This window comes from Eublepharis macularius, chromosome 7 (assembly GCF_028583425.1).
Source record: "Eublepharis macularius isolate TG4126 chromosome 7, MPM_Emac_v1.0, whole genome shotgun sequence".
Lineage (NCBI taxonomy): Eukaryota > Metazoa > Chordata > Lepidosauria > Squamata > Eublepharidae > Eublepharis > Eublepharis macularius.
In genome coordinates this window covers 52,717,273-52,741,632 of record NC_072796.1, presented here as the reverse complement: position 1 = coordinate 52,741,632, position 24,360 = coordinate 52,717,273, and the positions used below count along the sequence as shown (strand labels likewise).

At 40.3% G+C, this 24,360-nt stretch overlaps 1 protein-coding gene across 1 annotated transcript in view; it reads left to right on the top strand.

Moving 5' to 3' along the window:
* ZNF236 (zinc finger protein 236) overlaps nucleotides 1-24,360 on the top strand; it is a 79,093-nt gene that overhangs the window by 41,770 nt on the left and 12,963 nt on the right. Inside the window, exons 16-28 of the mRNA XM_054986044.1 lie at nucleotides 2,035-2,136; nucleotides 5,440-5,591; nucleotides 7,599-7,699; nucleotides 8,992-9,143; nucleotides 9,960-10,172; nucleotides 10,467-10,737; nucleotides 12,009-12,112; nucleotides 13,894-14,259; nucleotides 14,753-14,898; nucleotides 15,351-15,594; nucleotides 19,202-19,381; nucleotides 22,873-23,031; nucleotides 23,489-23,667. Of these exons, the coding sequence (XP_054842019.1) occupies nucleotides 2,035-2,136; nucleotides 5,440-5,591; nucleotides 7,599-7,699; nucleotides 8,992-9,143; nucleotides 9,960-10,172; nucleotides 10,467-10,737; nucleotides 12,009-12,112; nucleotides 13,894-14,259; nucleotides 14,753-14,898; nucleotides 15,351-15,594; nucleotides 19,202-19,381; nucleotides 22,873-23,031; nucleotides 23,489-23,667 (2,369 nt within the window). The remainder of the gene's footprint in view (nucleotides 1-2,034; nucleotides 2,137-5,439; nucleotides 5,592-7,598; nucleotides 7,700-8,991; nucleotides 9,144-9,959; nucleotides 10,173-10,466; nucleotides 10,738-12,008; nucleotides 12,113-13,893; nucleotides 14,260-14,752; nucleotides 14,899-15,350; nucleotides 15,595-19,201; nucleotides 19,382-22,872; nucleotides 23,032-23,488; nucleotides 23,668-24,360) is intronic.

The window sequence follows — 24,360 nt, the reverse complement described above, 5'->3', positions numbered from 1 at the left end:
TGCCAAGCCAGGGACACTAGAGGAAGCACTCTATGATGATGATCTCAACTAATAGGCAGATTTATATGGATTTGAAGCTGTTCCTTTAGACTCTTGGTCAATCCAGAAGCAGCATACTGCCTGCTACTAAGAGCCTAAAGTGGGCTCAAACTTGCTTGTAGGTCATGAGGCTCTAGGTTCAAGGATTAGAGTTTTTGATGGAAAGTTCTGACTGTTGATCCAGGGAGATGCTGTGTTGAAATAAATCTGTTACATATTCCATGAGGTGTAACATACTTTCTGTGACGACAGGAGAGGCACATGAATGCTTCTCATATTCATTTCAGATTGAGATTTTTCTCTGGTAACTATGTTTGTACAGGTAGGTAGCCATATTGAACATTTTAATCTTCCGGGGCATTCTGTTGCTGACCTTAGAGTGGCTGTCCTCAAACAAAGAAGCTTCATGGGCTGATTACAATATGATTGCTGAACTTAAATTCATTTACAAGTTCAGATCAATGGAACCTCTGGGGCTGAATAAAGACAGGATTCTTATCTTACTATAGATGCTATTACTCTTTTAATCAAGCTACATTGTATGTTTACATCCTGACTGTTTTCTTTGCTTCACCCCCCCCCCACCTTCTGACTGGGATATAAACATTCAGGGATCTCCTCCACTCCTTCCTGTATCTGAAGAAGGGAGCTTTTACTTTAAAAAGCATATACCCTGAAAATCAATGCAAGTTTCCTGAAATTCAGTTTATTTGCAGATTTGAAACCATGGATACCCCAGGGTTGAATTGGAACAGAGAATTTTTCTTGCATTACAGATGCCTAATTATCTGCACTTCGCACCTAGGCTCTATCAGGCTAACTATAACATGTATTATAACTAGGGGTGTGTGCTTCAGGTTCCTGGTTCGGGAAAAAAACCCGAACCGGGCCCAATTCGCAAAGATTCGGTTTTTCTGAATGGAAGCCAGTATGACGGCCCCAATTCGGAAATAATCAAAGTTTCTTGAAGAGATTCAGGTCGCTTCAGGAAGCTTCAGGGGCCTTTTTAAAGGGCTCCCTCCCACCAATACCCCACTTAACTGACATCCTAGCGGTGGTGCGGGCAGCGGAGGCGCCAGCTGCAGCCTTCCCCACCGCCCTGCCAGCGGCCACGGCGGGTGCAGCGGCGGGCACAGCGGTGGTTGAGGTGCAGGCTGCGGCCTTCCCCACTGCCCTGCTGGCCGCTGCGGCAAAGCGGGCAGCGGAGGCGCTGGATCTGACCTTCAGGAAAGGTAGGTGGGGTTGGGGGAAGGGGGAAGGGGGCTCAGGGGGGAGGTGGGGGGAGGTGGGGGTCTCACTCGGTATGCTCCTAATCATTACGAAGCATACCGATGTGATTCCGATATCCCAAACCTGAAGCGGCTTGCCGCTTCGGGTTTTGGGTTATTCCAAATCATTTTCCTGCTTCAGGTTTACCCGAAAAATATTTGGGAAAACCGAATATTTCCCCGGTGCACACCCCTAATTATTACTAGCTTCCTGGCACTCTAATGTACAATACCCCTCCCACCTTCTGGATTATAAGGACTCCTTCCTTTCTCCACTCCTCATATCGGATGAAAGGAGCTCTGACTCTCAAAAGCTCATACCTTGGAAATCTAGTTGGTCTTTAAGGTACTACTGGACTTAAATTTTGCTTTTCTACTACAGGCCAACATGGCTACCTACCTGAAACTGCTACAAAGTCTTGTTGGTCTCCAAGGTGCCACTGGACTCAAATCCATTTGTACAGACCTGAATAGGAAATGTAAACAATATCTCAAGTGACTCTTTCCATGCTTAGCATATGAAAGGAATTCTTTTCTTACACTTCTGAATTAAAAACAAATTTTAAAAATCTTAATGTGATTTAAATATCTCTAGACCCTTTTCAATTAGAATTTTTTAATATATAATTTTTAAAAGAATCATTTCCTCTCTCTAAAATTTGAAATTAATTTGGATATTTATCAGCTGCTTAATTTTCTTTCCCTGAATTTATATTTCTAATTTCAGATAGGTTTGTGACATCCCAGCATGCATTGCAAGATAATATAAATCAATTTGAACAGCAAACTATAGCACAGCAATCATTTGATCAACAAGGTTTATCACAAGGTTAGTAAAAATATAAACAGAGATTTACAGTGACAGGTCAGTGTATTTTGTCAACATGTTTTTGAAATTATAGTTTCAGCTATATGTAGCTATAGAGTGATTGCAATCCAGAAATGTCATCACATGCATGGAAGAAGGTCAGCACATCTGAAATTACATCATTAGGTTTTCAAAGCCATTTAATTTTTTCTATCCTACTTTGTAAAAATACAAGTTCAGAAATAGTTGCCTTTCCATGTTTAGATCTGTATTAGATAAAATCCGAACCATTTTTTGCATCTCTATTGAATTTCCTTTTTAATAGTGAACCTAATTTTAATTATGTTCTTCTAGAAAAAAATTATTTTGTATCATAGGATATTCCTCTTAACAGAAATATAATTTATTCAGTAATGCTAAACAAAATACGGTTAAAAATCTATGCGGTACAAGATTTCTATTCTACTAGGAATGCTCTCTGCAGATTTCCCACATTTTGAAGTGTTCTTGAAGTTCTTGGAGCCCTTCAGAAATTTTGTATTTCAGGTAGGTATATATGGATACATGTGTTTAAATTGGTGGACCCTCTCCCTGTGTCTGCATATGTGTTTCATTCTTCTCAGTTCCAGTATTTATGAAATAGACAGGAATATAAACATTTCAGACTGTGTTTGTGATTACTGACTATATTCCTTTTAGGAGTTTTGCAGTGCCATACTAAGTAGAGTTGCATCCTTCTAAAGCCATTGCACTCAATGATCTTAGAATGATTAGAACTCTGATTAGGCAGGCACTATTGACTACTTGCTAATTTCATACAGAGTATATTTAATATCCTAATAATTGTTTATTCAACATTTAAAGCTTTTAAGAGTAGCACAAATTGTTTATATAAAGTATTGTGAACCCTCAGTTACTCAGTGCCCTTTCTTACATCAACTTCTACGTAATTATAAGGTTTGTTTATTTCTTTAATAGCTCCTGCAGGTTGTAATTGAGATGAGGTGGAATTCTTTCATCTCATCAGTGTGATAAGGTGAAATCACAGTATAATAATGTGGACTTCTGTCTCTGGTCTTTTCTATACTGGGCTTTTAGTCGATTCTGGCCCCATACTATATGGATTCTCTCCAGGGTTCTACATGCATGGTCAGAATACCTCAATGAGGCATTTTTCTGGTACATAAAAAATAAACAGACACCACTTCAGTTCGACTCCCTAAAGTGTGGTATTACAGAGCCCAAAGTAGATCTGATCCTTTTGGATTGAATACTCAGAAAACCCAATGTAAGTGTGCATGTGGAAAACACTTTTGTATGCACACACACATGCAAAATGGTAGTTCTTTTGTTCGTGAATCTCTTACAATTATGACTTTTGCTTTTATTTCCTGCATTCCTGGTTTTTATAATAGTATTTTTGTCCATAATTTTCCCATTTCTGGGATTACAATATTTTCTGCTTTGTAATCAGAAGATACAGGAATGGATTCACTGGATCTGGATCAAAATTCTGTAACATAATGAATTATGTAACTAATGAATTAAAAAAATAAACAGTTTGCCAAGTAGAGATGGGCACGAACTGAAATATGAACCAAAATTCGTGACGAACCAGGCCGGTTCGTGAACCAGCAGTTCATTAGATCCCATTTCTGACGAACCGCCATGAACTTTAGGCTAGTTCATTTGGTTTGTTTTTCAGTTCATCATTGCAGACAGCCTGGTGCAGATCAATCAGTTTCCTAGGCAACAGGGGATGGACTTCCTGCAGACCTTCTGCTGACTGGCCCGGAAGTGACATTTTCACGAACCAAAACAAACCAATTCGTGAACCGGGGCAGGTTCGTGAAAGTTCATGTTTCGTGAAATGTAACAAACCACACACCGCATGGTTCGTTTTTTTCTGGTTCGTGCCCATCTCTATTGCTAAGACAGCTTCTGCTGAACAGTTGTCTTTAGGTATATGGTATTTATTTGAAAATAGTAGAACTATATTTAAAAGAGGTTATTTAGTTCTATACTGTCTAAAAAAGTTGAATTTTAGAAAGTCTACAATCCAGTATTGCAAAATATTGCAAAGCCAATGGCTCAGAGATGTTAATGTCTCTGTAGAGTTTGTGCTGTCTTACTTTTCTTGTTCCTACAGCATGGGAAAAAATGAAAACAGGTTCAGGACAACCTCTTAATATTAGTTTGAGTAGTGACAAAGCAGAGGTATTCTGTAGATATTGGGCACATGGATTCCCCCTGCCTACCTTGAAGAAGTTTAAGGCCATTTAGCATGGGGGCTCCTGTAATGCAACAGCAAAGAGAGACCCCTCATCCCTCTGTATACTTTCAACAGTTAGGTTTGTTGGCTATGCAACTCATGTTTTTCTTTGTAAAACATGGGAAATAGTAGATTAAAGAACATTTTAACAGAAAAACATATACTTGCCATTATTTAAGTTTTACATAGAAGGAACAGATATTTTACATTATGTAGGACATTTATTTTGTCAAATAAATTGCAGTAGAAATCTGCAGTGAAGCTTTGGAGACAGTGTATATTATTTGGGACAATTTTTGAATAGTTCTGTATTTGAGGGAAATTTGGATTAGGCCATACCTCTTGTTATCTTCCATATTTCCTACTGAATTTTACATTTTTTGTGATACGGTTGCAAAGTGTGATGTCAATGTAGATACAGGGAGTTGGGTCAACCTCTTAGATACATGCATGCATACCATACCATACATTCAAAATTTCAGAGGCTCTGAATTAATTGAGGCTTCTTAAGAAAACTTCAAATTGTGTTCTGTGGAGAATATTGTTCAAAAGAAGGCAAGCAAAGGGTAAGTGACCTCTCACTGTGGATATCTAGTAGATACGCTTATACCTTTGTGGTTTTATTCAAGATGAAGAGGGAATTGTATATATTGTTGTTTATTATACATTGACTAATCCTTTAGGTGCCTGTATTAGTGTGACAACACAAAGTATTAACTTGTACTGAGTCTATGTCATTGCAGTGCCATTAGTATATGCTTTTACTAGCAAGACTACACGTGCCTGGACTTGCATGGCAATATCAATGCAAGTGCTTTCACAATTTTGGTAGGGAGGATTGGGAATTTTAGCACCCATCAGAATAACATGTGCAAGCAGTATATGAAGGGTTTGTGGAAAAGCTTTTCTATATCTCTTTCCTGGAATCATGATGCCACAGTAGGTGTGACATATGATTGAGTTCTTTCATTTGCAAAAAGTAAATTACTGTAAAATGAATAAGTTTGTGTTATGTAGAGTTAATATAAGGGCTTTGATGTTTCTTGTGGCAGGTTTTACAGTTACTGATGGCTACAGTCAGCCAAATCAATTTTCAGCAGTTCAGCAGCTTCAGGATTCAAGCACTCTTGAGTCACAGGCTCTTTCAACAAGTTACCATCAACCAAATCTGCTGCAGGTTCCTGCGGCTGAAACTATTAATGTAGTAAGTATTTGTTGAATGGTTGTAAGTAAAGATGGACATGGAACGAAAAAACCTGAACCGCTCGGTTTGTGGTTCGTCAATTTCCACAGAACATGGAACACGAACTTAATGAACTCACCCGATTTCTGAACTGGTTTGAGGTTCGGGGGGGCAGGATGGCCCCCTTCATGCTCAGAGAGCCCAGACTTGCAGGGAGTTTTCAGTAGGCTCTCTTACAGCCATCCTCCAAGTTTCATGAAGATTGCAATATGTATCTCCAAGTTATAGAGCCCCAAAGCTGGTGCCCCCAGGAAAGTCCCAAATGGAGCCATCAATGGCAAAGTGAGACCCTCCAATAAGCAGAGAAAGAGAGAAATAAAAGCAAAAAAAGTGAAGCTCCCGGGGGGGGGGCAAACCCCCAGAAACCACACCAGAAGCCTCCAAAAAGCAGAGAAGGAAAAAAATAAAAGCAAATAAAAATCTTGGTCAAGCAAGAAGACCACAGTTGTACTCAAAGGCCTAAGACTAGGCTGGGGGGGTGGGGAGCTAAGACTAGGATGTGGGGGAGAGAAAGGAAAAAAGCACCCTTTTCCCAAACACCTCCCCAGTCCCCAGTAAGAAAGGCAGCAAGAGAAAAGAAAAAGGCTTTTCTGTCCCTTCCAGCAGCCAGAAGTGCAGGCCAAAGATCCCGCCCCCTAAGTTCCCAACACTACAGCCAGCAAGGTCTCCATCCTCTCCCTCTCCTACTCTGGAGAAACTGAAACTAGGAATCACACAGCTTCCCCTATTTATGGAAAAAGCCAAGATGATTGAACAACACAGGAGCACTCTGGTTGGCAGAAAAACCTGCCTAATATAGTTTTGGAAGGAAGAGATTGGTGTTACCATGGCTGCTGAAGGCCCATCTCAGTTGCCTTCCCCTTTTCCTGACTGGATAGGCCAGAGGGGAAACTCTCTAGTTGGCAGGGACAGCTGCCAATCAAGCCTGGAGGCCTCAGATTGGGGGCAAGCTAAAGACTGCCTCCAAAAGTGTCCAAACCGGCAACGGAACAGTAAGAAAAGTTCATTTGGTTCGGGAAGAACGCGGTCCCACGGAACACATGGTTCTTTGGCTACGAACCAGCTGTTCCGTACGGAATTTTGTTCCGTAGTTCGTTTTGTGCCCATCTCTAGTTGTAAGTTACTGTTTCTGCTCTGTACAGTGAAGTCTATTGTTCAGAGAGTTTACAAAATGCTACATTTTACATGTGAAACACAGTAAGTGAATTTTCCACAAGAAAAAAGAGAGCCAGCATTATGTAGTGGTTAGAGTGCCCAAGTAGAATCTGGGAGACTCAGCTTTGAATCTCTACTCTATCATGGATGCTTTCTTGCTTTGTGCCTGCATGTGCTTATTTACTTAATTTATTTTGCTTTTGAAAGTTGCAACCTATATCAAAAATTACTACCTCATCAGATCACTAACTGAGCTTTGAGGACAAGTTCAACATGGTGAACTTTAGCCATATTGTTTAGAATGGCTTACCATATGGACATGCTCCATTATGCATCCACCAGGGAATTGGGGAGCTCTGTATAATTCGTGTGTGTCTGTATGTAACAGCCAGAGCAAGGAGTATTTGACTACTGGTTGAGTTCATCATAGATGGCAAGGCACAATCTGAATATAGGGGTTTCTGGTTCACAGCTCAGTCTCTTAGGCACAATGCTACAGTTACTGTCAGCCTGAATGGTGCTGGATTATCATTCTTACTCTTTTTGAGTATCAATAGGATAAATAGCTATCTTTTCCCAGCTCTAAAAATGTTATCAGTTGTCACATGAGCCCACACGTTAAGTACATAGTTTTGCATTATTTCTTATGTAGTTAGGAAGATTGATTCCCTCAATGCCTGAAAAATACCCTGATTGTTGGCCCTCCAGGGCAGCTGGTTGCCCAGTGTGAAACAAGCTACTGGACTAGATGGACCACTGGTCTGATCCAGCAGTGCTCTTCTTATGTACATACAATTATTATTTGAATTCCAGACCACTCGTCTGATACAAGATCAGGCACAGGAACTTGAGCTGCATACTCAACGCCCCCAGTTTCTCGAAGATAATGAAGATCAAAGCAAGCGTTCCTACAGGTCTGTGAAAATTCACAATTCACTTTCCTTTACAGCTCTCAAAGGAAAAGATCGCTCACTTTTTAGCACCTCCAGCTAATGCTGGTTTACCTCAAGGTTAATAGGAAGCCAAGATAATCAGGCTGTTCTTTCCTCCTCTTTTGAGTTCTTCTAACACAAGAACACCAAATACTTTGGGAAGCATGTAACAGCAAAATTTTCTTACGTGTAATACCTGAATTGGTTTGACTGAACTATAAGATATTTATTAGATGATAAACAACATTATTCCTCATTAAGGACTGGTTCTGATAATTATTGACTTGAAATAAATCAGTAATTCGTCATCTAATTTTCTACTGGTTGTTGAAATATATGTAGTCTGATGATGGAGAGAATCATCACTCTGGTAGCACCAAAAGATTCTGCTTTTTATATATCTTGTTTATAAGTAGGTATAGCATATACATTACAACATGAGGGAAATATGAAGAACCTTTCATTTGGTTCTGACAGTTGGCTTGCAGTGTCTGCCTGACTTTACATTAGTTTTAGAGTTCTAGCTCTGTCATCCTCTGAGTTTTTAAACAGAACACATGTGAAAAAAGTGAAGGTAGGCAGATGATGTGGACAGGAAACAGTATATCAAAGATGCTTTGGGAAAAGGTGATATATTTGCAATCAAGGATCTGAATGCATCAGAAGAGAAATAAGTTTCCAACATTTACAGCCTGTTCTAATGAAGGAGCTGGTTTGGGAGAGATGAGGGGAGATAGGAAAAAGAATCCCCATCTCCCCAGATTCTCTCTTCCATTGTTGAGGCCACCGCTGTGGTAGGCAAAAGTCAGTCCCTCTTTTACAGGCACTTCTCTGCCTTTTTCTGACCATAAAGGAGAACTTGGGATGAGTACAGGTGTGAAAGAGAAACTTTGGGATTGATAGCCTGTCATTTGTCATAACAACCCATTCTAGATTGCCCCTGAAGGTGTACATGTGTATAAGTGGGTGGGGGGAAGAGAAAGACGCTGGACTGTGATTGTTGTTCTCTTTTACGAAGGTTGTGATTCTCAAATTAGTGAAAAATTGAGTGTTTAGCATCAGAATTCCTAAATTGCTGTCATCGAATTTAATTGATTCGTGAAGTGGGTTTTTATTATGCCTGGGTAAAAGTGCTATAAATTCAAGAACTGCGATTCTGTATGGTAATGCCAACTACTGTTTTAATTGAACAAGGTATAGTGACAAAATTTTGCTCTTATGTCTGATTGTCAGACTTGTCTGTTTTATTCAAAGTTATTTTTTTATTTTAACAGGTGTGAATATTGCAATAAGGGTTTTAAGAAATCCAGCCATCTGAAGCAGCATGTACGCTCACACACTGGGGAGAAGCCATATAAATGTCAACTGTGTGGTCGAGGATTTGTTTCTTCTGGAGTTCTTAAATCCCATGAAAAGACACATACAGGTGATAATGTACTTTGCGATAGTTTCTTTGAAAAACTGCCCTAAAACTGTTTACCTGAATGTGACAATTAACTTTATTGACCAGGTTCTTCTACTGTGTCCTTCTGTTTTCAGCCTTGAGCAACCAGAACCCTCTGGGCATTAGATATGGCTATTTCCAGCATCTGGTACTCAGAGGTATACTGCCTCTGAACATGATTTACCTATTGTAATCGTTGTTGATAGATGTCTTTTGTGAATTAATGTAATCTTTCAGAAATCATCAAAGCTATTGGCTGTCACCATATTGTAGAAATCCCATTGTAATTATGAGAGTCTTAATGTGAAATTGTATGCAGAGTTACTGATTTCAGTGGGCTTAGACTGAAATAACTTTGCATAGGATTGCACTGTAACAGTAGCCCTGTTTATAAGTTACAGTGAATGTTGATACAATCCATGTGCAGTGTACACTTGATTTTTTAAAATATGCAAGTTGAATAATTCTTGTGTTACATTCAACTCATCTGCACTTGAACATGGCATACAAATCCCGTGATTATCCAGGTACTTGTCCCTGGTTTCATTTGCAAAGTGAACTTGTGTTGGCTCTCTTCCTTACAAACAGATGTACATGCATGTGTGCAGGATGTATGTGTGTTCACTGTAAGATGTAAACAAGGCTAGTGAATTTGCTTCAATGGATTTAGAAAAGTACAACTCTGATTAGGATTGCAGTGTTAGTCTTGCAATTCTTTTGTATGTGTAGATTCATTAGGAAATCTAAACGTCTGTGGGTTTTTTAATTTTTTGGTTGTTGGTTACTTTCTTATTTCAGGAGTTAAAGCATTCAGTTGCAGCATTTGCAATACATCCTTCACTACCAATGGCAGCCTTACCAGACACATGGCAACACACATGAGCATGAAACCATATAAGTGCCCATTTTGTGATGAAAGTTTCAGAACCACAGTTCATTGCAAAAAACACATGAAAAAGCATCAAACTGTGTCTTCTACAGCAGCAACCAGTGGAGAAGCAGGAGCAGGAGGTGAGCAGTTTTTTATACGTAGACCTTAGCAGCCAGCTTGGTTCAGTGTTCATTGTAGAATACTGAATGTCTTTACCTTTACTAGATAGGTAATTGGTATAACCATTTGGAACATCCGTGCAGGTTGGAAAAGAGCATGTGATTGTTTTGAGGATCCATATACTGCCTACTCCAGCCTAGAAATATTTGCTTTTTGTAGTTAAATATTTATTAATAACTGGTTTAATTTTTCATTCATGTTTGAGAAGCTTGTTTGATCTTCTAACAAATGTTATTGTCTGTTTAAATGCGCAGAAGAGGATGATGAAAACTCCGAAAGAACTAGTTCTAGAAAATCTAGGCCTGGTGTCATCACTTTCACAGAGGAGGAAACAGCAGAACTTGCAAAAATTAGACCCCAAGAAAGTGCAACTGTTTCTGAAAAAGTTCTTGTCCAATCAGCTGCAGAAAAAGACAGAATTAGTGAAATAAAGGACAAGCAGGCAGAAATGGAAGCTGAGCCAAAGTATGCCAATTGTTGTACTTATTGTCCCAAAAGCTTTAAAAAACCTAGTGACTTAGTAAGGTAAGCAAGTGTGCAACACAAAAAATAATCCATTTGAAGCATGTTCCTTATGGCTCTCTTTTACTCACATTAGCCTGTCTGGAGAACACCACAGATAATACAATATGTCCAGTGGGCCATTTGACTTGCTTTTTTCAAAGGATATGCCATCTTGGAAGCTGCTTTTGAAACTCATCGAAGTTTTCAAAGCTGATTACACAACATAAAGATTCTTTGTTGTGGTCTCTATGCTGTCTTACATATGGTATTTAACAGAGTTAAATTTTGAAAATTCTAGCACTTTAGCTATAGGGTCAGCATTCAGTCTGCCCTCCTAGGAAGGGCAGTCCTGAATAGGGGTGTGCGATTTGAGTTTCCAGTTCAGGTAAAGTACCCCCTCACTTCATTATGCTCCGAATCTATGGAGCATACCGAAGCGAGCTAAATGCCAGAATCCTGAGGTGGCTTGCCGCTTCAGGATTCTGGTAATTCTGGATATTTTTCCCGCTTCGGGTAAACCTGAAGCAGGAAATCTGAATCTTTTGGGGGTGCATACCCCTAGTCCTGAATATAGAGGTGAGGTGATTTTTTTTCAGGCTAAAAATGTCAAGGAGGTATCTGGAATAGTGTCCATTATATGGAAGTTCATGAAATGTGTATTAGTTACTTCTATCCATGGAAAGGCTCAGAATTCTTTGCTCCTGTGCACAGGCACTTTGGATTTTTATCTTTCTTTTATAAACATCACCCACTTTCCCCATAGCTATGGATTTTAAACACAGATTTTAAATAGGAGAAAGAGCACTTTCTGCTAATAAAGCACATTGCTCTTTCTGCTGGCTTCTTAGCATTATATCAGGGATTTAAGAGCTGAAGTGAATGACTTCAATATACCTGAAATCTAAAGAAGCCTAGTTTCTGACTATCATTGCCTCTTTTATTGTTTTCTATTTCCTAAAATAATCGTAGTTAAGTTGTGTAGGAATAATTCTATGTAAAGGTATTGATTAAGATTTTCCTGTTTATTATACTATTATTGTTATAAAGTTGAAAAACACCACTGGAAAATCAAGAGAGTTTCCAAATGTGGTGTTCTGATTTTCTTAATAAATCACTTCCATAAAAAAAATGTTTGCAAATTGTTTTCTTAAAAAGCCCAAGAATTTAAAGCCAATTTGATCAGGAACTTTTTAAAAATTGAAATGTGATTGATTAGAAATCAAAAGAGACATGTTTGCTTCATTCAATTGGTCTAAACATATAGCAACTAAAGAACAAATATTTTTGAATAGGCATGTGCGTATCCATACTGGCGAAAAACCATATAAATGTGATGAATGTGGAAAGAGTTTTACTGTAAAGTCTACATTGGATTGTCATGTAAAAACACACACAGGTAAGTAGGTTCTTGTTTTCTTCCACCTCTGTCACCTAATTAGTAGTTGAGAGGGGGAGAATGTTCATATTATATTATGATTATTAATTAACTACTATGGAGAGTAACTTTAGTATTTAAATCCATTATAGCTGCATTTTCAGTCTTTTCTCCTTGATAGTATTATTTAAAGAGATGGTGGTAATTTATAAACAGGAGAAAATATAGATCAGTCTTTGAGTAGTATAGCCAAATATGTTCATGAGAACTTTTCTCTGCTGTCTTTATAGTTAGTTTGGTTTGGATCATGCCCTAGATTTTTTAAAAACTATCTATGATTATATATTTCACCCATGAATATTATAATTATTGTTATTTATTTATAGTCTGCCTTTCTCTCTGAGATCCAAGGCAGATTACATACTTGCAAGTGAATACAATATAATCAATAGCTAGGACATTCACAGCAAAAATAAAATATGATCAGCAGTTGTGTGATTCAGTGAAAAACAGAAACAATAGGGTATGGTAGCCATGCTTTGACAAGTAGCATAAAAACAAAGCACATAGATGAAACCTTTCTGAATTAAAGCTTAAGTGATCAACATGACATCTTTACAATGTCTTACTACCCAGTAGGAGTGTATGTACATCAGCAGATAATACCCAATAGCCTAGTGTGCAGTTTATGTCTGTTACCAAGGTATCTCTGAACTGTTTCATCAGACATAGCCCTGTAATCTGAGTAGAAAGCCATCCTGAATAATTCAGTCATGTATAGTTTGTGGAAAGCCAGGAGAGTGGGAGCTTTCTTGACCTCCTCAGGCAGGCCATTCCGTAAGGTGGCGGCCACCTCAGAGAAAGCACTTATGCGGGCAGCTGTTGACCTTGTAATAGATTAATAACACCCAACACAGTTCATAGTACTTCACATACATAATCTGAGATACCATAGGTTAGTATTATCTTCAAATTGCAGGCATATCCCATTGCATATGGGAGGCTGAGACTGAGAGCCTCCGCTTTGCTTAACACTGTCTTGTGAGTCCATGACGAGGTTCAAATCTAGTGGTGAAGTAAACTAGCATTCTCACTTCCCAGTTATGGGGAATTATTTCATACCATTTGATGGGTAAAGGAAAGCAATGTCCATTGCTGAGGCAACTCTGTTGTTGCTTCTAAAGGTGCATCCCTTTGAAAGAAATGCAATGAGGAGGAATGGTATCTACATTTAAAGTGGTTACACTGCAGTTCGTTACTTTTAATTGGATGTACACAAAAATACACACTCTGAACACAAGAGGATGCTTTAGCAAGTTCTGCTTTTCCTACCCAAAGCAGTACATCTGGAAAACAAATGGAAAATTTAGCATAGCACTATTTGTTGTTCCTGGTTTACAGCTCACTCTCTTAGCCCTACACAGACTGTCTTATAGAGCATTGGTTATAGACTATTCTTTTGTTGTCTCTCAGATTAAATAATTTTTTAAAAAGCACCATCCTGTGCTATTAAAGAGATAGTATCTCACAAGGTCAAGAGTTCCTTTCAAATCTGTCAGGTTATTTGTTCATTTGTACATAGTAGGTTGGCAGGGCAGAGACAGGACACTCTTGAGAACCTGTTGCCAACTCTGAATGCTCTCCAGGAATAATGAAATCTTGTCTAAACATGTTCTCTATAAGATGAAATATAAGTTGCACTTAGCATAACTACAAAATCCTTGTGTTCAGAAGAAATCCTGAAGTGCAAAGAGATAACAACCTTCACTTTCATTCTGTCATGTTCTTTTTCTAATATTCAGGACAAAAGCTCTTTAGCTGTCATGTGTGCAGCAATTCATTTTCTACAAAAGGAAGTCTAAAAGTGCACATGCGCCTACATACAGGAGCAAAACCATTTAAATGTCCTCACTGTGACCTAAGGTTTCGAACTTCTGGACGTAGGAAGACCCACATACAGTGTCACTTTAAACCAGAGGCCAAGAAGGCCAGGAAACCCGTGCCTCGTACCTCCACCGAGGGGCTACAACCAGTAAATCTTCTTAATTCATCCTCAACAGATCCCAATGTTTTCATCATGAATAACTCTGTTCTGACAGGGCAATTTGACCAAAATTTGCTTCAGCAAGGTCTTGTGGGTCAGGCTATACTTCCTGCTTCTATGTCAGGTAAAAAATATTGCTTTTTATTTGAGATTTAGTTTGCAGAGAGACCCTGATTTTTGCAACAAGTAATGTAGAAAGGGAGAACTGTCGTTCAGCTTGTCAACCAAAGAAGGGATAAAATGCAGTGAGTTTGGAACTGCTGGGCCATAGATATAGGAAGAGCATCCAGAAGAGCTTCCCAGTTGTAGGAGTATTTCAGTAGAAGGACTCTTCTGCATAACAAGGTGAGAAATTTCCTTTCTTGGTAGCTTCCAAGAAAATAGTAGGTCAATGCACAAATGTTTTGTAAGCCCCCTTTTACAGTTGATAATAATTACTTAGTTTCATTGAAGCTTTAACCATTGGAAGCACTATTGGTCACCAGTATAATGAGTTACTTAATTTACTTTCCATTGCATGAGAATTGTGTATTTTCAGCCATGCTGGATAAATCTTGTTAACATATGCATCTGAAAAAAATATACTCACAAAACAAAAATACTGTTTTCTTTGGTAGCTGGCGGTGATTTAACTGTGTCCTTGACAGACGGTAGTTTGGCAACCCTTGAAGGAATTCAGTTACAGCTTGCTGCTAACTTGGTGGGACCGAATGTTCAGATTTCAGGAATAGATCCTTCCAGCATTAACAACATTACATTACAGGTGCGTTACTCTTTATTGTCCTTCTGAAAAAATTGTGGAAAGAGCTCTGCATAGGTTAGTTACTGTGTTCTTCTCTCAAGTGTTCTGTTTATTGATGCAGGTTCTTATTATTTTGTAAAATGTGAATGGAACTGTTGTGCTTTGAAGTTTGAGAGATTATGCAGATAGTATTGACAGTCTGTAGGCCATCAGTAGTTCTATTTATTAAGAACCTGTTGTTTTACCAAAACATTTTCAGTGTTGCCATTTCAGTAGTAGATGTAGATTTTTTTGTATTTTATAGAGGCTTATTGACTGATGTCTGCACCAGACTTCATAGGTTAAGTTCTGGGTTACCATGATTAGTGTATATTGATGTCTTGAAAATCAGCCGGGGGGGCGGGGATCCACTCAAAATTTTAATTTTATGTTAAAATGACCTATATTCATAGCTATCAGTGTTTGTTTTTCAGATTGATCCCAGTCTCTTACAGCAGACGCTACAACAGGGCAATGTACTAACACAGCAGCTGACGGGGGATCCCAGTTTAGCTACTCAGAATGCATCCCTCCAAGCAGCAGACAGTTCAGTGCCAACAAATGTGGTAATACAGCCCTTGTCAAGTTTATCCTTGCAGCCCACTGTTACTTCTTCGGCAAATATGACAATAGGACCTATATCTGAACAAGAATCCATGTTGACTGCCAACACTGCTGGTACGTAAACACATTCTTTAAGTTAGAAGATTTTTTGGCTGTAGTCCTTAAACTCAACAGTTTTTTTAAATGTTATTAATTACTTTGCTCATGTCTTCTAAATGCTATTTTGTGCACAGCAATTTGAATTTTGAATAAATACAATAAAAGTAATGGAAATACATGTTCTTTGCTAAGACATAGATTTAGGGCCTACTTATTAGTTTTCCTGAGAGGTGGTACTTTCCCCCTTAATTCTGTAATCTTCCAGTCCAAATTCAAGAAGACAAGTTCCTCCAAATTCCTCAGAATTCTTTTTTTTAAAAGAGGGAAGAGAACATTTTAAATCCCTAGTCAAGGGAAGTCCTTTCCCGCTGCAGTAGTGTTGGATTCTTCTGTCTCCAAACTAGTCCTTCTATACTAGGACAGTGCCTACAGTCTGCCTGTCTTCTGATGTCATGGCAAGCTTCAGATTAATCAGTTAATGACTTCAACAATGTTCTGGTAAGATGTCATTTTGGTACGCTTCAACATGATTGCCTTCCCCTGCCGAAGAGTTCTTCTGACACAGGGGCATCTCTGATAATGTTCACAAGCACTGTTTTGAAGTTTACTACAAATAGATGAGTGTTGAAGAAAATCTGAGAATGCTATTCCCTGGAATTTCCTCAAGTCCCCAGTCTCTTGCTTCTCTTCATTTGCACTATTGAAAAAGCACCAAGTGATTTAGCATCTGTTAGATACCAGCTTGATTAAGCTAGTTCCACATTCCACTGGGATGTCCTCACTATGCTGAAGACGATCACTTGAGATCAAGAAGAGTCCTGATTTCTCCTTACTGAAGAAATGCTTCTGGAGACTTGCCAGTCAATTCTGCCATTCCTGAACAAGGAGAATCACAGACAGATATGGATTAGAAGAACCTACATTATTAGCTGAGATAATCAGGAACAGTCAGATTTTCCCCTGCCTGAGCTGTGCAGAGAAATAAAGAGTTTTGGCACAAAGCAAATAACTTCCCACCCAGTCTGAGTTGCGCAGCTAACAGCTGGCACTGTTCAGACTCCTTAGATGGAATACTTATCTGGGCCTGGCTCATGACCCAAGTATGAGGGTCTCTTGCCTTTTGCTGTGTCTGAGAGTGGCTCAAAGAGTTGGGGCACAGCACAATGGTGCCTTATATAGCCATCTATTATGCTGCCTGCCACATTTTGCATGTGCTTGCTCCCTGCTGTGCACTTTGTTCCCTTGCTCTCACTTTTTGCAGGGATGAGAATTGAGTGATATTTCGTGGCACGATTGAACTTACCAAGGCTTATCTCCACACCTCCATTCACCTTAGTCACCAAAGTTTCTCTAAAGTTCAATTATGGATTTCTGCAGTGCCAGCACTGACCCCTTCCATTCAGTCTAATGGCACTGCTCCTGCCCTGGATCTTCACCACACCCATGGTGTAGCCTCTTTAGTATCATCAGCTCTTCATGACTCCAAAAGGAAATTTTAGATGTCCATGGCTAGATAATTGCTTGTTGATTTAAATTTCATCCTAGCAGGACAGACTTTGTATGTTCTCATAATCTTATTTAAAGCGGGCTGCTACACATGCAGAGAGGTGACTTGTGCAATGTTAGTGTGCCAGCGTTACAGTCTGCCCTTTTGGGAAGACATGACAAATAGGAGCAAGCACTACCGACTTATGCTGGGTCTGGGTGCCTAGTTACCTAAATAGGCCAGTCTTTGTTCACCTAAAAAGAGGGGAAATTCAAATACAAATTATCTTTTCAACAGAAAGTTTAAGGTCCAAGCAATGTGTAGCTTTTCTTTAAAAAAAAAAAGGTTTATTGAATAAAGCAGAAAAAAAGAGATGTAGTGGTTTCCAGCAAGCCTGCCTGGGTCCCCAGAGGGGCTGTTGGTCACCTGCTGATATCAAAAGGCAAAATTCCAAAAGGACTGGCTGAAGCCTCACTGCCAGGGTAGAAAGCCGCCACCAGCCTCTCTTAACTAAACCTTCAGCTGTAGAACCAAGAGCCAAGTTTACCACATTTTAAACAGGAAGTCAGCCCTGCGAGGTAAACACTCAGTAGGTTGAGTCCAGAAACAAACTAACAGGGTAGCATATGGTAAAATGGCCAAAGAATGGGATTTGGATTGAAGCCACAACTCTCAATAACTCCACACCAATGTAAGAAAAGGAATTTATTAAAGAAAACTGCAAAAGCAAACAAAAATAAACAGACTTGGCTATGGCCAGTCCTCACAGGTATGGGTGGGGGAGAACTCATCACCCCACCCCTAGAAAGCTACGTGCTAACAAGCCAGGTGCCAGGTACCAGTCTCTGTGAAGCTTTGTCCTTGAGAGCTGTTTCAGGTTTGCACCTGTGGCTCTTATCTGGCCCGAACAGACAGTGCTGACCAGCTCCAATCTCCTGAAAGGAAAAAAAAAAAGTCTCGAAAGCCTAACCCAAGATGTTTTGACTAAAAAAGAAATGAATTGGATATGTGAATTGCACTACAAGGGGACAGGCATCTCTTGTGAATGGAAAAGCAAGTGTTCAGTCTATGAATTTCACTTTTGGAAAGACAAAGGTAAAAATTTACACAACACAGCAACATTGATTTGGCTTAGTCCAAGTAGGAGTACTTGAGCACTGGGCTTGATTCATACACAGATATCCTACCTCTGCCACAAGTATTTTGCTGAATAGTTCTGTTTGATCTGGGCAGAGAAAATGTATCATGGTTTACGGTGGAAAATTCTACATGAGACCTACCTGTCACATCAGTGCAACTTTCATTCATACTGTGGATCCTTGGCTTGCTAACATTGCATGCCTAGCAGCTGAGGACCCAGTTTCATTGAAATGCTGGTGAGTCACGTGGGTAAACGTTTATCCCAGCAAAATCACGTTTTGAATTTGGATTTGTAAGCCATCAAGGAAAAATGGAATATGCATAGTTTCATTAATAAATACAATTTAAATCACAGCTAAATATTCTGAAGGTTAAGGAATATTTTGATTTTTTTTTCTTAAAACCATGTAAAGAATGAATGTAGAATTCTTCTGAAATGTAGAGATTAGGTTTTTTGTTAAGAGGATTCCATATGCAATCAGCCATAGAACTTCCTATTTGAAGGCTGTAATTTATTTATTGATTTGATTTGATTTATACCCCGCCCTCCCTACAGATGGGCTCAGGGCGGCTAACAACATGCTGAAAATAACCAAGATCTTGCCACCCTAGTGTAGTCAGACTCACAGCCTAGTATATTTGAAGTTAAAAGGAGAGAGGAGAAGAAAGATCTTTTTTCTCCAGTTATTTTACAGCTACTGGCTCCTTATAAAATGTTTCATTTATTGTTCTTAAGGAAAGCTACAGACATGGGGAGTTTCTGTGAACCAGGGGGACAGTGGAGAGTGATAATCTGCCTCCCAGCTTTTGCCAGCGTTGTATTTCCTACTTTGGATAGAATCTTCCTAGGTTCTATAATGCTACTGTGATAGGACAGGCTGCCATCTTAGAATTGCTCCACACACACTACTTAGCATATCACAAGGATTATAACAGTATTAAATATTAACAAGTATCTAATTAAGCTATTGGATTTTTCATGCTTGTTATGTTTAGGTTCACAGGAACTTTCTCAGGTTATGACGTCACAGGGTATGGTATCAACCTCAAATGGTCAACACGAGATTACATTGACAATAAATAATTCAAGTCTGAGTCATGTTTTAGCTCATGCTTCCAGTTCTACTACTACAAATTCATCAGGAAGCCCTCAAGAAATTACTCTCACCATCTCTGGCAAGTACAGCAACATATCATTATTAGACTGCTAAAAGTGGAAGACATATCCTTTTGTGAAACTGAGCTGTGTAAAATGAAAATCTGCAAGAAAAAAACATAGCTGTTTGTCTCTGACGATTAATTAGAAAGCAGTAGGGATAGATTTGTCTCCTTTTTTTCTCCTAGAGTTCTTTTACAGCACAATCCTGAGGCATGAGGCCTGTCATGCCAATAGCGCCTGTGTACCCATGTACCTGAGGTGCCACTCATCTGCTTCTTAAGGACTTTCATGGGAGAACTACACTGGCTAATGAGCCCGACAACATATGACAAGGCTGCTGCTGAAAGCGCCTGCCCTGCAGTTCCCCTAACAACCCTACCAGCATTCCCAAATGGCTGTGCCACCCCCTGACAGACACACAGATGGCAAGCTATGGTGCAGCCATTGCATGGGCTGCGATCCCTGCTGCCTGTCAACACCTCCATTTCCCCAGAGAACAGGCAGCCGAAGGACCACATGCCCTATGGTCACAGCACCTGCATTGGGGCACACAGTTGGGGGGAAACCATCTAGGGGGAGCCTCGGTGCTGCAGTTCATGGACCTGCAGCCCCCCAATTCTGCTTAGCCACCCCACATGGCCTGGGTAGCTGGACCCTCACTGCCGGTGTGTGTGTGTATGTGACCTGGCCATGGTGTCTGCAGCCTTACGACAACCTCTTGTGCTGGCACTGTGCAGCCATGCACATGGGTGCAAGGGAGGTGGTCTGTTCCCCAGCTCTGACCCCCTAGCTGCTGCGAAGGATCTCCATATGTAGTTGAGTCGGTGTCATGCCCTGCTGGGGAGGTAACCACAGAGATCCCGCTCCCCCGTTTGCTGTGGCCACTTCATGTTCCCACACAGCTGCTGGCTGGCTTCCCCACACCGGGGCAAGAGAGCTGCTCGCAACAACCAAAAGAAACCTCTGGAGATGGTGGGTGGGGAGACTGGGAGCGGGAGGCTCATCCAGTTCAAGTGGCCATCAAACTAACTGGGCTGGTCTGATTGAGACTGTTAAACTTGTGAGTACCACTACAGAGCTGGTGTGTGCTTGCACCACCACATATGTGCTCCCTTCCTCCTTGGGCTGGTAGTCCATCTGGAAACATTGATTCTGGGGGGGGGGGCAATGTCCCTCCTCCATCTCTTTCTTTTCTTTGGTACTCCCTGGGTTAACAGTCCTAGTTGGAACAGGGAAATGATGGGCAGCCACCTGTCCAGACCCCTACTTTCACTGGTGAAGAGAAGAATCTCCTGGGGGCGGGGAGCCCTCCATGTAGATGTGTCCATGCAGCACATGGACTGGTCTGTCCTCCCTCCTGTAGATCATCCCTAGGCCACCATGGCCATCTGCCTGGAGCCTCAGAACTCAATGGCGCTGGGGGGGGGTTGACAGCCCTCCCCTCCACAAATTGACAAGACTCTGCAACCCCTTCCTTTTGCCTCACCGCCATGTCCAAGGAGGTGGGTAGGATGGGGCAGTGTGCAGTGGCAACACACACAGGATCAATGATCTGCTCCAGTTGGGGGCCAAGCCACTCAACAAGGTAGAGGCACCTGGTGGATTCTCTGGGCCTCTACTTCCCTGGCAGCCCAGGGCTAAGAACCATCCCTGGGGGTCGAACTGTGGAGCTGCCCCAGGAGAGAGTTGGGGATGGTGAGGAGATGGTGTCAGCTGCAATCAAGCAGAAGGGAAGAAAGAAATTAGTTGTTCAACACAGACTTTATTGAACTGTCAACAGTGAAGAGGATGTTCAGCCACATGTTGCCAGCTTCCCTTGGCTGTGATTAGAGCTGCGCCTGTTTGTGTGGCAGTTGGAGCCATAGGACCGTTCCTCTTGCCACCTTCTCAGGAGCAGGGTCAAGTCATGGGCTGCCTGGGGAATGGTTTTTTGGGCAGGGCTTGGATGCCAGCTGGGAAGGATCACTATGCTGGGAAAGATCACTATGTCAGCATCCTATGTTTCACCAGGCCACTTGGGTGGGGCCAGGCGTGAGGGGGATTATCAACTTTTCGCATACAATGGGTGTCTATGGGCTACGCCATTGTTTTTCACGGTGTAACTTTTCACTGCTGCTGGGGGTGTTCCCATGCCCAAAATGGCTTAGGGAGTCAACTAAGTCGCGCCTCACCTCCAGGCCCACCCCTGTGGCCCACTAGTACAGGCGTTTATGCCCCTTCAACCGCTGTGGCCATGCATTGGTGGAGGACCTAGGTTTAGCTGCACCGGGCTGCTGTGCTAGCATAGGGAGGGTTACACCGGTACAAGTACGCTGGTGTAGCTCCTAGTCAGGTCCTGGGGGCTTTTGCCTCCCTCAGGATTGCGCTGTTAGTGTTGCAACTGAATGGGCAAATATTTTCAATTTTATATTAACAGAGGAAAACAATTATCATTATTCTTAAAAAGAATACAAAATCTTAAAATTATTTAAAATGCAACAGATCCAATCCAGAATTATATAACCCAGGATCCAGAGAAACTATATGCATGTGAGGTAGATCTATGCTCTAAACTAGAGAGCTCTTTGTTCTTATTTGCTGCATCAGTTTACATTACCAGAGATATGCTATTAGTTTAACAGCGGCTTGTCCTTTGCTGCCACAAAAGTAAAAAATGAATCTCGGCTGCATACATGCATTTTTTAAAAATTGTATTCATGCTGTTAACTATTTTACCTGTTGTGTCTTGTGTGCTTGTCACTGAGACATGCAGTAAAAACAACAAATGGAATTCCAGTTTTGTGTGTGAAGTTATTTCATGTATATTTAATATCTTTGGATCTTAGGCTTGTGTTAAGTTTGAATTGCACCTATCATACTTAATTAGAGTATCTAGACTTAAGCAATCTGAATGCTGTAGGATTTATGCATAACTTTCTGTTTATTGGCTGAAGAGTGGCAGATTGATGTAGCTGTTGTCTGTATTCCAGACCTGCTTCTGGAATCTGTCCTCGAACTCTTCTCCTTGTCAGGAAACCTTAACATTGTGCCTTAGTGTGCTGAATTACCTGCCTTTGGCTGTATCAGGTCTTTTGCTACAGAACTTCTAGATTTTTTACTTTTGTATGTTGAAGGGAATTCCAAATACTTTTACAGTGTCCAGGTGTTTTAACAGAATCCAGTGTGTGTTCTCCTTAACATGGCCTCACTTGATAGCTTTTTAATTGGGTTTCTGCCATTCTTTATGGCAAAATATTTTAAATATTTTTTTATCGTTCAATAGATCCCTGGGATTGGACCCACCAAACTTTTTCAGTCAGTGTTACATAATTTCCCTCTTTTCTGTCCCACATGGATTTTGTCCATGCAGGTTCCCATGATTACAAGTGTAGCCATTTTAGTGATCAAAAGGGATTTTTGCTTCCTCTTTTCACCAGTTGAAAAGTTGGTTGGGTTAAACCCCTGATATTGGTGAAATGCAGAAACAAATACTTACCTTCAGCAGATCATAGATTCATTTTCCATTTAGGACAAGATCTTATTCAGCACAATTCCTCTGGAGGTAATGAATTGAATGGGAACCTAAGACTGACAACACCAACTATCACTAATCAGTCAGCGGGTGCTACATTAACCATCAGTAATGATCAACTCCTGTCTCAGAGCCCAGCACTGAACAGTACTTCAGGTGAGGATTCAGTTATTTCACTCAAGTATATCATTCATTAATGATAGTTGCTATAATTATATTAATTTGAACAAGCTTTTCCGTTAAATCATCGGTCTTAAACAAAAATTGTTTTGTTATTCAGTCCTCTTGTCATATTTGCTGTTATCCCAGTCTGTCATTATTCCGAACATTCCACTTGTAATTATTAATGTGGGCATAGCACATACTAAGAAAAGTGTATGTAGGTGTACATGTTTATTAAGCGTTCCCTGAATAGTTGAGAAAGCCTGTCTTTTAAAAGTGGACAAAATAGGAACTTCCACATAATTCAAGCAATAGATGTGATTTAGGCTCCCCATTGTGTACAAAATATCTAGTGACACTAATAATGGAAAAGAATTGGGGAGCTAGGAATTTTGTTCTCCTTTCAGCCGCTAAGATAATCTAAGCTTTTATAATGTCATACATTTTACAGAACTTAATGCATCGAGCGGGAACCTTCCTCCAACACCACCTATGTCTCAACCTGCTCAGAATTTAGTAATGTCATCACCAGGAGATGGAGGAGATGCTAGTGTTACCCTGACTCTGGCTGATACTCAGAGTATGTTGTCTGCTGGCCTTGATGCAGTAACACTTAATATCACATCACAGGTTGGTGTCCCTTGTTAGAAAATCTTTCTGTCCCATTCCTAATAATTGTGGAGAATTATTGTAAAACTAGGAGAATGTAAGTCTAAAGACTAATTTAGGGATGTTTTTCAGTAAATGATAGCAAAGAGTATGTCCCTCTCTAAAGCCCAGGCAGCTATTTTGTAATGCATTGAAATTGTTTTGGACATCATTTCCAGATTATTCATTATTTTTAGTTCCATTAACTTTGTGGTGCATCTGCTGTTGCAGACTATGATGTTCCCTCCTCCTCTTTCCCTCTTCTTTGTTCTTAAACAGCAGAAATGGTACCAGCAGCATTTTTAAAATTCAAAAATAACTAATTCATTTAGAGTGGAAAGGTCAGGTGAAATCAGGGGTTGAAAATTTGTGAGATAATTCAACATAGAAATCTCTGAGGTAAAATCAGTACATACACAGACTTTGGTTCTTATGCTCTTCACAGATACTTAAATTCTTATGTTTAGAGGCTTTTGTTCCTATGTTTTCCCCAAACACTCTAGTATACTTTCTTTTACTATTATCTTTCTCTTTGGGGTTTAAGAATGCTGGTACCCTCTTTCTAGTACACCAAATCAGCTTCTCTTAAAATGTCAGTGATTTCATTCAGTTTAAAAAAAAAAACCCAATCTTGAGGTCTCCAAAAGGCAGTTTCCAACCACACCCAGCCAGGGA